The following is an 11,697-nucleotide window of genomic DNA, read 5'->3' as shown; positions in this document are numbered from 1 at the left end:
GGAAACAAAGCGGCCGTCTCCATGGAGATGACCCAGCCTGTTGGAGGAGGTCAGGGGTTGGATGAGGACTATGATGACATCACTGCTGATGTCACCACTGAGCATGAGTTCTGAGCAGCAGAGTGTAGTTGTGTAATAACGGGTGAGAGTGATGATGAAGTGGATCAGGTCTCTGAACCTCCGTCTCTCTGATGATCACATCTGTTCGAGCTTTCACTGTCACGTCCTCTAAACTCCTTGTTGTCACTGCTTCACACTGTGTGTTGGACTCCATCAGAGCTGCAGCCTCTTTTCTTCTTGTCCTCGTCATGGTTCAGTCCCTCTGAGGACAGCTGACTGATATCAGTGTCCCCTCTGTGTCCTTCTGCTCTCATGTCTCAATAAAGAATCTGCTCATCATTTTACACTGTCCCACTTTGTATTGAGTCCTTCACTGACTGAAGCCTTGGGCCTGAGCAGCAGCTGGAGACTGTGAACACTACTACTTCTTTAATTAGTACATTTAATATTTGTGACAACACGGGGAGGAAAATGTTTCTGATGAACTTGTAAAGTTTGGTTTGTGTAAATAAGTCAACAAACTGTGAGTAAGTTAAGATGAAGTTATTTAAAACTGTGGCCATCTTAAATGAACATGATATCTGATCACTCTGAGGAGAAGAAATAACCTGCCACCTTCGTTCCAACCGTCACCTGTGGTCATGAGATCTGGGTAGTGACCGAGAGAATGAGATGGGTTTCCTCCGTAGGGGGTCTGGTCTCAGTCTTAGAGATAGGGGGAGGAGCTCGGGGTAGAGTTGTCCTTCATGTCTAAAGGTGGTTCTGATCAAGACGCCTCTTGGACACTTTCCTTTGGAGATTTTCTGTGCATGTCCAAGTGGGAGAAGACAATCGGGTAGACCCAGAAATCGCTGTAGGGATTACATATCCCATCTGGCCTGGGAACGCTTTCCCCCCAGGAAGCTGGAGAGAGGAATGTCTCAGACTTCCTGCTTAGCCCGTTGCCACGGCAACCCCGGATAGAAGAAGAAACTGGGTGGATGGAAAAATAAATAAAATCAAATGAAACCTTGAATGTGTTCATGGTTTCATTTGATTTTATTCATATTCTATCCAACACACACACACACACACACACACACACACACACACACACACACACACACACACACACAGTGAATCTGTTGTGTGTTTCAGCTCAGCCTGATCCAGAGGTTGTGTATTCATCAGTGAGAGCAGGTGAGTCAGTTCCAGTGTGTGTGTGTGTGTGTGTGTGTATTGTTGCTACTACTAACCCAGACTCTTGTAGCCATGAACTAGCTTAACTTACAGCTAACAGCTAGAACATTGACACTTATGATGTGACAATATTTTTCAAGCTCATAAGACTGATCAGTTTTTTCCACACACCCCCAAAGTGGGCTCCAAACAGGGGATTGAATGACCATTTGACTTGATTGGTCAGTGGCGCAATTTTAGTCAGTCAATTTTAGTTTAGTTTAGTTTAGATTTAGTTGTTTCAAAGTGACCTCTAGTTCTTTCTGAGCACCTGAGAAATTGGTACCATGATCAGTTCAGTTGCTCAGCACCGGTACTCTTCGACACAAAAAACGCTGTATGGCCTTGATGCAGGAATCTGTATCTAATGTGGCTGCCACTTCCAAATGAGTGACTCAGTAGGCAAGTAAATATTACTCCCCCATTGCTTCACATTAGCTCGTCTTCTTTTAACCTCCATCGGTCCAAAATAATCGATGCCCACATGAGAGAAGGGTGGCAAATCAGGAGTTATGCGATCATCTGGTAAGTCAGCCATTTTCTGCTCCTCTAACTTGGATTGCAGGCATCTGTTGAATACGCAAGACCCGATGATCTGTCTGGCAGATGATTTAGCAGAAGTGAGCCAGAACGCCTGGCTGAATCTGGAGTATAGAACATGTCCTGGTCAAAAATTACCCCAAGGTTTCTGACTGTAGCGCCTGTAATGCCGTCCAGAGTAGGTATATTATCAGACAGTTTGTCTCTGACGTGTTTAGGACCAAGTACAAAAACTTCAGTTTGATTTAGCAGTTATTTTTGCAGTGTTATGTGCTTTTCATGTGTCTTTGTTTTTTTAAGCTCTGAATTCAGACAATCATTACTTTATTGCTTCGGTATGTTTTCCCTGTAGTGTGAAATGAATGATCAGTGGTGCTTTTGTTTTGATAGGTTTGTGTATGATCTGAAAAAAGTGTTAGATAAAACTGTTTTGAGCTGATTGTTTGTTTGATTTTGAAAGAAGAGTCAGTGTTTACAGTTTTGAGAAAAGCTTAAAAGGTTTCAAGAAATGTGTTTTAGCATTTGTGAAAAACCGTAATGTTCTAGTCAAGTGATAAGATCTCATCATCAAGTTAATCATCAACATGACCAGAGCAGAGGACTCAGTGATGGGTGTCTACTCTGTCTGCTCTCTCTGTCTCACAGGAAGTGATAAGGTCACTTATGGTCAGGTGGTCATCAAAGGTCAGAGGGCTGCTGGAAGGAGGACTGGTAACCATGACAACACTAACACACACACACACACACACACACACACACACCCAGAGGACTCAGTGAATCTGTTGTGTGTTTCAGCTCAGCCTGATCCAGAGGTTGTGTATTCATCAGTGAGAGCAGGTGAGTCAGTTCCAGTGTGTGTGTGTGTGTGTGTGTGTGTGTGTGTGTGTGTAACCAGTTGTTCTGTGTTTTCACAGGAAAGTGAGGACAGAAGACATTTCACTCCTGCAGCTGTTGTGTTGATCTGTCAGTGTGTAGTTAGTGTGATGGCTGTCTGAGCCTCCAGCTGTCTGCTGTCAGGTGACTGAGAGAGGAAGACGTCACTCATGTCCACACTGAACACTGCTGAGTTCTCCACCATCTCCTCTCAGAGGTTCTATACTGACACCTTCCATCTCACCAGCCAACGAGTCCTGGATCATGGCCTGCCAGGGACCCAGAGCCAACTACTGCACTCATGTTTATTTTCAATCTCACCTTCAAACATCAAACTGCTTTTTAACTCTTGAATTAAAACTATCTCCATCTGCTATAAACTGCTCTGTCCAGGACAACAGAGTCCAACTGCTCCACCTGATGGTCTCTACAGTCCTCACTAACACCAGGACAGTGGAGCACATCACACCGCTCCTTAAATCACTGCTTAAATGCTATTTTAATGTCATCTTAATGTTATATTTTAATGTATTTCCATGCATTTGCAAAGCACTTTGAATTGCCCTGTATCTGAACGGTGCTGTACAAATAAACTTGCCTTGCTAACAGACCACTTGGTGGCTCCTCACCAGCAGATGAAATGACACCAGATTTTGTACAGACATTACTGGTCCTAAGAGGATGAACACTTCTGTGAGTAACATGTCTCAACAACAGTGGATGGATTACCAGGACATTTAGTGTTTTGCAGTTGTTTGGTCATAAACCATCAGTCTCAGCTGTGTGTATTTGTTCTTTTAATAGGTAATTGTTCAACAATTAAAACATTTTTAGGACAAGAGTTCATCAGTCATTGTGTTTTTTTCCAACATGTGCAGTCAGGTTTAATGATGTTGTAAATGAATGGTGAACAGGCTCCTTCATTAAAGTTTGATTTTGAAAGTTCAGGCTCTACATCCTGTAAAGATGTTTTTAATCAAAGGATCTTCAACAGTTTCCAGTTCACTCCAGAGTCCACTCAGTTCCCCAGGCTGGTGCTCATGATCTCATACTGCCACCTAGTGGTCACTGAGGTCAACTGCTCCGTGGCTTGAACACATTTATTGAGTCAATCAAACTTGGCAAAACTATAAACAGTTTTAACCTTGCTAGAAAGTAGTTGTGTATCACTCTCTTTTTCACTCACTAAAAAACACTGCATTGAAGAAGTTGAACATTATTTCAGCACAGGTGTCATAGTTTACACACAATTCAAAGTTGTTTATTTTACAGTTCTTTAGTTTGTTTGTTTTTTACAATTGCTGACGTAAGACGTTTAAAACTGGAGTCATTTTCTCAAACCACTTAACACAAAACATCTGATATATCCTGCAAAATGAAGCACTGTATTCAAAAACACATACATAAACTCTTATCAAATCAAACTTCTGAACCAAATGGCTATCACCTCATTGTTGCCCAACCAACTTTGTGTTTCTTGTGACTGCTGCCACTCTTATTTCAGAAGTTGTCTCAGTGGCCCTCATTTATCAATCTTGCGTGAAAACAGGCGCAGATCTGAGCGCAGAATTGGTCGTACGATAGGATACACGTGTGATTCATGAAACATTCGTATCTGACCAATCCCAGCGTACGAATGATCGGCTCTTGATAAATGCGGCGGCTGAAATCGATCCTCATTAACATGTTACGCCCTTAAATATTCCTGGTTCGGAGGCCCCGCCCACTAAGGTCAAACGTGAAGAGAAGAGTTACTGGCAAAAAACGAAACTTTTCAGAGATGGAGATCGACATCCTGACATCTGAGGTGGCGCAAAATAAGGATGTGCTTTTTGTCAGTCTGAAGAGCGGGATCACAGGAGCTCATAAAACCGCTGTGTGGAAGAGGGTGACGGAGATGAGTTTGGCTCTGCAGCGCCGCCTCCTGCAGCCGCGCGCCAACACAGCTGTTTGAAAAATAAAAGAATCGTGTGTGTGTGTGTGTGTCCCACCTGGCCACCATGTTTAAAAGTGATAGCTTGGCATCACAAATCACCTGCACATTTATAGAGTGGTAGTTTTTGCGATTGATGAATGCGTAATCATTCATGGATGGTGCCTTCAGACGCACATGAGTGAAATCAGTTGCTGCAACCAAATTTGGAAACCCAGCAATCTGGAGCTCCCTGCGGTCTCTGAAAACGCGCTCACGTCTGACACGCGCGTATTGTTCCTCCAAAACCAGTAAATCTGCCATCGTTATGATTTGATAACTGTCAAAGCATCTGTTTAAATAAGGGAGTGAGTAAACATCTGACCAACCACAGTGCAACAATGATTATCTCACCAGATGCTTTTAATTGTTGTTCCAGTTGTGTCACACCCATCGGAAAAAACAAAAAACAATTACACAATTTTGCCATGAGTTAATTTGCAAACACACATTTCTGCTTGTATTTATTATTATTTCAAAATTTAATGTGCAATAATTAGATGTCATGTCAGGCTGTTCAGCCTCATATTGTTTTATTGTACAAAAAAGTGGTATCAGTAAAAAACGTGGGCTTTTTTTAATCTTGTTTTATTCGTTTTAAGAATCCGTTTTGATCTGTTCTAAATATGTGACTGTTTATGCTGATGACAGCTGAGGTTTGTTTAATAATGATTTTCAGACTAAGCCAGATTTTGCTGGACCTGGACGTCTCACTTCTGCGTGTAATGGAGTAGAATATACCTGGTTAAATTATGGCAAAAGTGGTCCAACAGTGCCATTCACTGGTGCAGAGTGGTATGTGTGGGTTACCACTAGAAAGACAGAGCTATGAGGAATGCATGGTGGTGTTTTGCATTTTCTTCTGGTCTGGATACTTATCAATTTTGTGATATTTATTTATTTTGTATTTTACCGTGTAATCTGCTTATAACAACCATAGTTAACTGGCATGAACCTAATTTGTGATCTGTCTGGTCCCTAAGATGATATTGTGATCATCTTATATCTGGTATATTAAACTAGCATACTTATTTACACTTGCTCCATGTGTTATCCAAACTTATCCTGAGACCAATGCTGACTCCCCCTCGTCATTCCACTGTCATACTGTGTTGCAGGAGTTTACTCCAACACAGGAACCTATAATCCACCTGGTTGTCCGTGGTGTGTAGAGGTCGCAGTGAACCATGATGATTATGATCCACCAAAGTGACATCTGAAACATGTGTCTGTCTTTCACCTGGTCCTCTTTGTTCTCTTCCTCTTCCTCTTCCTCTTCCTCTTCCTCTCAGTTTCGCTGCTTCCGTGTTTGGTGCCTTTGTTTAAGATATGGTTTCAAAAGTTAAGATTTAAGCATTCACTTTTAGTGAGGAAGAAAACTGTATTATAAACGCTTTTATTGTGAAGGTCTCCCCGGAACTTCCTTATCCATCTTCACACACTTCCGGTTAAAATCGAAAGTAAACTTCTGTTGGTGCGTCAGAGGAAAGTCCCGCCAGTCCGGTGGGTTCAGGAAGAAGCGGGAACAACGGGAGTGTACTTTGTAGTTTTAGACAAGAAGAAGATGAAGATGAAGATGAAGATGTTCGTGATGTTAGCGAAGCTGCTGTACGGTAAGACACACACACACACACACACGCACACACGGACACACACACGGACACGGACACTGGCAGTGAGCGCCATGTTTGGGCGGATTCCCGCCGTTTGAACCGTTAGATTATCTTATATTGTGTGTGTGTGTTAAACTGTGATCAATTAACATTGATGATCTATTGATCAGTTCGAGCTCTTCTCCTCCCCTCGGTGTAACATCTCTTTGGATTTGAACTGGGACAATCAGACACCAACCAGCTGATTTTACCTTTACCTTATCCATACTCTTATTGATCAGGCTCACACTGTCACTGGGTCTTTTTTCAAAGAATAAATTCATTCTTTATTTTAAATTCTTGAAGGACATGTCACTGTTCTTTGTTTTTTGTTTTTTTTATTCGTATTTTTCAATAAAGGAGTGAAAGAGAAAGTACATATCATTTATTGTGTGTTTTTTTTGTTTGGTTTTTTACTGTGGTATCGAAATAGGTATCGAGAATCATGGAATTTCAATGGTAATGGTATCCACTACTAAATTTCTGGTATCGTGACATCCCTATCTCAGACTCACTCCCCCGTCCAGCCAGAAAACTCTCCTCATGTGTGACGTAGGTGAGGACGTGTGTGTGTTTGTGTCTGGAGTGGAGGGAACTGGAAAGTGCTCTACCAGTCTTTTTTCTATAACACACTTTACGTACTTATATAGGCAACATGTAACCAGTATTTTATTGACTCCATTCCGTATATATGTGTATGTATACCTGTATTTGTTCATTAAAATCCAAAGGAAACTTAAAAGGTGACTAGTTTGGATCCATAATTAGCCTTACTAGCCTCAGCTCCTCCATGGTCACCATCCTACTTTCTCTTCCTAACACACACCCCCACTGCCGTGTCAGCACATTTCTGGATGTATGACCCACATCACATGAGTCTGGACTGATGGCTTCAATTTTTTTTGTGTGTCTGTTTGTGTCCTCACAGTTTCCCAGCATGCCTTGGGTGTAGAGATAAAGGTGTATCAGGGGACGGAGTCTGTCCTGCTGCCCTGTCAGGGGAATGTCTCTGCCTCCAACACTGTGGTGTGGAGCCGTGAAGAGCTTGTTTTGAAGATTGTTCATAAATATCAGCAGAGCGGAGACGACCTCAAAAACCAGAACCAGGACTACAGAGACCGGACATCCATGAGGACGGACGCTCTGCAGACCGGAGACCTCAGCCTCACTCTGAGAAGACCCACCATCAGGGACAGCAGCACCTACACCTGCACCATCAGAGAGGGTTTTAACACAAAAAGCCAGGAAGAAGTAGAACTAACGGTCACAGGTCAGTGATGTAGATACAGGTCACAGGTCAAAGGTCACAGGTCAGTGATGTAGATACAGGTCAGATGAGAAGAGGACACAGTTTGTGTTGTTTTAAAGTTTAAGTTTATTCTTATTTACTTAGTTCAACATTTTAATCTCATGTTGTTTGTGTCGACTACAGAACCTCCTCCTCCTCCTCCAGTCTGGCCCTGGGTTCTCGCAGGTGTCCTGTCTGTTACTGCTGTTGCTGCTGCTGCTGCTGGTTTCTTCATGTATAAAAGGAAGAAGGACAGAGAAGGTCTGTGTCTTACAGTGTGTGTGTGTGTGTGTGTGTGTGTGTGTTACAGTGTGTGTGTGTGTGTGTGTTACAGTGTGTGTGTGTGTGTTTGTGTGTTACAGTGTGTGTGTGTGTGTTACAGTGTGTGTGTGTGTGTGTGTGATAATGGATTTTTGGGGCCGATTCCAATACCGATATTAGGGAAGAAATTCCAATATCAATATATCGGCCGATATATATAATATATAATATATACTAAAGATAAAGGCAATTTTAACAGCAAACAATGTGGTAATGTTGTAATGTGTTGTTTGGGACAAATCTATAAATGAACAAACCCCCCTCAGTCCCACAGTCTTTATTACTGCCAATCCAACAGCAGTAGGTTATAATGAACGACGCTCAGCTTTTCTTGGTAAATGCTGCCAGTAGTGCTGAACACCTTCTCACCTGGCACAGGAGAGATAACTTCAGAGAGAGAGAGCATGCCGTGCAAGAGTGTCGTGAACTATCACGAGAGTTAACGATGTTCATGTTCATTAGTTACAAATGGATTAATTCCACCGTTCACCAAAAAATGAGCAGGTTCAGTGCTTTAAAATCCATGCTTCAGCTTTGTTCCAAACCATAATATAACATGCTCACACATTAGCTTCCACCTAACTGACAAGGTATTAAAGTAGGTTACGTGGTTAGCTAGCAGGCTAATGTATGGTAAGCCTGAGTGACATGACGGTTGTCACAGGAGGGTTAAATATGAGGACGTTGTAACCTTGTAACGTTAGGTAACTAGGTAACAACATCACTTTCAACAGACTCACGCCACCGTCATCAGCTGAGCTGCAGAAAGATGCTCTGAGGCTTATCTTTCAATCCGCTCTGTAGCTGACAAATTATAGCATTAGCTGGCTAGCTATTAGCTAACTTACCTTGCTTACATAGCAAACAAGTGACAAGCATGAGTGACATGGCGGTTGTCAGGGACAGACTTATAATTGGGTTATATGAAAAGGGAAAATGATGGGGTCATGTTTTTTAACTTTGCAGGATGTATTTCACAAACTACTTAACAACTTACCGTGAAGACACACAAACACACCCGTCTGCTCAGCTGTGATGTGCACCCTCCCTCAGACTGTGCTGAGAGAGGATTGTAGCGTCTAGCGACAGCTCACGTTTCCCATCATGCCCGCCTAATGCTGGACTGGATACTTGAAGTTTGCTGATTGATGTTCCAAAATGCAAATGTAACTTTTTGTTAGTGTTTGTAGTTCATGTGTCTGTTCAGAACGTGGTGATTTATGCCGGTAATAGTTGTTTTTGTGCTGGTTTATAAACTTTATAGTAAAAGCAGAAGTAAGGTGGTTGTTGCATGTCTTCACTGGGATGATTGGCCGGTTTAAGTAGAGGTATCAGAGGGCTGCCTTACGCAAAAATGTCGCACCCTGTTGGCAAGTTCATGAAATGACACAATTTAAGACCTGACCCGAGCGATTCCACTGCATCGCTTCTTAATAAAAGTATTCATATCTGGGTAAATCGGTACCAGCGCCGATACCAATATATCTGTGACAGGCCAATATCTGCCAATAAACTGGGTCTACGAGCTCTAATCTGTTCTCTAAGTTTTATTAGTGAAGAAGCTCATGAAGTCACTCCTGCTGAGGGTCAGAGGAAGCTGTGACAGAGCTGAACACACACCTGGGCAGGTTCTTCTTTCCTCCTGTTCACCTGGATAACACACACACACACACACACACACACACGATATGCTCAATCACTCATTCCCTTTCAGAGACAGTGGATAAGGTTTGGACAAGTTATTGATAAGTTATAATCAGTGGACACCAATCACTAACACCAACAGCAGATATTTCACTTCACACAGTCACACAAAGTGAATTCTGCTGCTGCCTGAGCAGATGATCATGTGGTGTGTTGTATCTCAGTCAAACAGGTGAAGGAGGGGGAGGAGTCTGTCCAGCTGCCCTTCAAGACCACACCTCACCTGTCTGGAGACGTCAGAGTGGAGTGGATGGACCACCACTACAATAAAGTCCATGTGTATCAGAACGGTTCTGACAGACCTGAAGAACAGGACCAGGTTTACAGAGACCGAACAGAGATGAAGAAAGATCCACTGAGAACTGGAGACCTCAGTCTGACCCTGAAACACCCCACAGTCAGAGACACAGGATACTACACCTGTAGAGTCTCCAAGGACGGAGACTTACTGGGAGGGACAGCAGTGTTTCTCTGTGTCAAAGGTCAGTGTTTTTATTTGTCTCTGGTTGTTTGTTTGTCTCTGGTTGTTTGTCTCTGGTTGTTTGTTTGTCTCTGGTTGTTTGTCTCTGGTTGTTTGTTTGTCTCTGGTTGTTTGTCTCTGTCTCATTGTCTCTGTCTCCTCCACAGGGAGAAATCAGGACATCAGAAACAGAAGCAACAACGCTGAGTCGACTCGAATGATGGATGTTCCTGCTGTCTGATGGTCTGCTGATCAATCAGATTGATGTATTGATGCTGCAGCGCTGTGGGTGGAGCTTGTGTTTAATTGATGAATCAGATCATTTCTGCAGATGATCAATAAGAATGTGACTTTCTTTCAGGTCACAGTTCATATATATAATATATCAGTGTTGCTGCTCTGCTTCATATTTACTCTGTTCACTCAGATCTACATCATATAGATCTACATCGTATAGATCTGGATCACATAGATCTAAATCATATAGATTTGGGTCACAGATTTGGATCCTACAGATCTACATCATGTTTTTACATATAGATCTGGATCATATACATCTACATCATATAGATCTCCATCATATAGATCTGGACAGGTCACAGTCCCTGCTCATCAGTTGTGGGCGTGGCCTGTCCGAGCCGTGTCACAGCAGCTGTGACGATGTCACGCCACATGTACATACATATATTCCATATGATAAACTTCCTGTGCTCATTCATTGTATGTTCCAGTGAAGCTGGACCACTGCTTCCTATCGTATCTCCTCTAGGAAACACTGGAGCTTCCTTTACCAAATGAAAGGAGACATGCAGTCCCACAATTCCTTGCTGCAGCAACATTTAAAATACAGCAAAGCCACACAGATGTAGAAACAACAGAGCAGCTGTTTCCTGTTTGATGGACTGAAACTTCTGTAAATATAAATTCATTGTCTTCAGTCAGGAGTCATCATGAAGAACAAGCATCATCTTCATCATAATAATCTATATATAAATGTCGCTCAGTGCTTTAACAGATGAATGTTCTCCACTTAGAAATGTATAAAGTCTGTATAAGAATATCTCACTCTCACCTCTGCTCACTTATTTTTATTGAATTAATGTTTTAGACGCTCAACTGTTTCTACTTATATATTCATGTTTCCTTATGTTAAACTTTCAGTCCTCTGTGTGTGTGTTTGTGTGTTTGTGCGTGTGTGTGTGTGTTTGTGTTTGTGTGTGTGTTTGTGTGTGTGTGTGTGTGTGTGTGTGTGTGGTTACACAAGGATTCATCCTCCGTGTCCCATAAACATCTTGTTTCCTGATGAATCCTCCTTCACGTCTCTGACCTCATGACCTTTCTCTGGAGGTGGAGGAGACAGGTGAGAGGAGGTGTCTCTGACTCCTCCTCCTCAGCCCAGGAGTCAGCTGGTCCCAGGAGAACAAACCAAAGACAGACTTTGACCACGATCAGTGCCTTGTTTATCCTGAGTGAGAAATTAATTTGACTGATTTTGATTTTATTATTGACATGAACTTTGACACTGAACCTTTTCTATCCTGTGAGACTCTGTACTCCGCTTGCTGTGCTGAATAAAACCAAGTAGATGTACTGATCTACTGAAAAGACA

The 11,697-nt window shown here is 42.4% G+C and overlaps 2 protein-coding genes and 1 long non-coding RNA gene across 3 annotated transcripts in view; all 3 read left to right on the top strand.

Moving 5' to 3' along the window:
- Positions 1 to 404, top strand: part of LOC147818792 (uncharacterized) — a gene marked incomplete at its 5' end in the record, with an annotated part of 4,212 nt that extends 3,808 nt beyond the window's left edge. Inside the window, one exon of the mRNA XM_087175553.1 lies at positions 50 to 404. Coding sequence (XP_087031679.1) covers positions 50 to 114 — 65 coding nt within the window. The remainder of the gene's footprint in view (positions 1 to 49) is intronic.
- Positions 405 to 1,256: 852 nt separating this feature from the next.
- LOC147818791 (uncharacterized) lies at positions 1,257 to 3,532 on the top strand. The gene is made up of 3 exons (XR_015437616.1): positions 1,257 to 2,529; positions 2,614 to 2,655; positions 2,733 to 3,532. It is a non-coding gene; the product is annotated as an uncharacterized LOC147818791 (long non-coding RNA).
- Positions 3,533 to 6,110: 2,578 nt separating this feature from the next.
- LOC111659183 (uncharacterized) lies at positions 6,111 to 11,697 on the top strand. Its single transcript, XM_023412040.2, has 5 exons — positions 6,111 to 6,276; positions 7,244 to 7,585; positions 7,748 to 7,864; positions 9,793 to 10,110; positions 10,256 to 11,697. The coding sequence occupies exons 1-5, from the start codon at positions 6,228 to 6,230 to the stop codon at positions 10,327 to 10,329; spliced, it is 900 nt and encodes a 299-aa protein (XP_023267808.1). The 5' UTR covers positions 6,111 to 6,227; the 3' UTR covers positions 10,330 to 11,697.

This window comes from Seriola lalandi, unplaced genomic scaffold (assembly GCF_002814215.2).
Source record: "Seriola lalandi dorsalis isolate HSWRI2012SDOR001 ecotype SW California unplaced genomic scaffold, Sedor1 jcf7180002054475, whole genome shotgun sequence".
Classification (NCBI taxonomy): Eukaryota; Metazoa; Chordata; class Actinopteri; order Carangiformes; family Carangidae; genus Seriola; species Seriola lalandi.
This window is presented reverse-complemented; position numbering and strand designations above follow the sequence as displayed.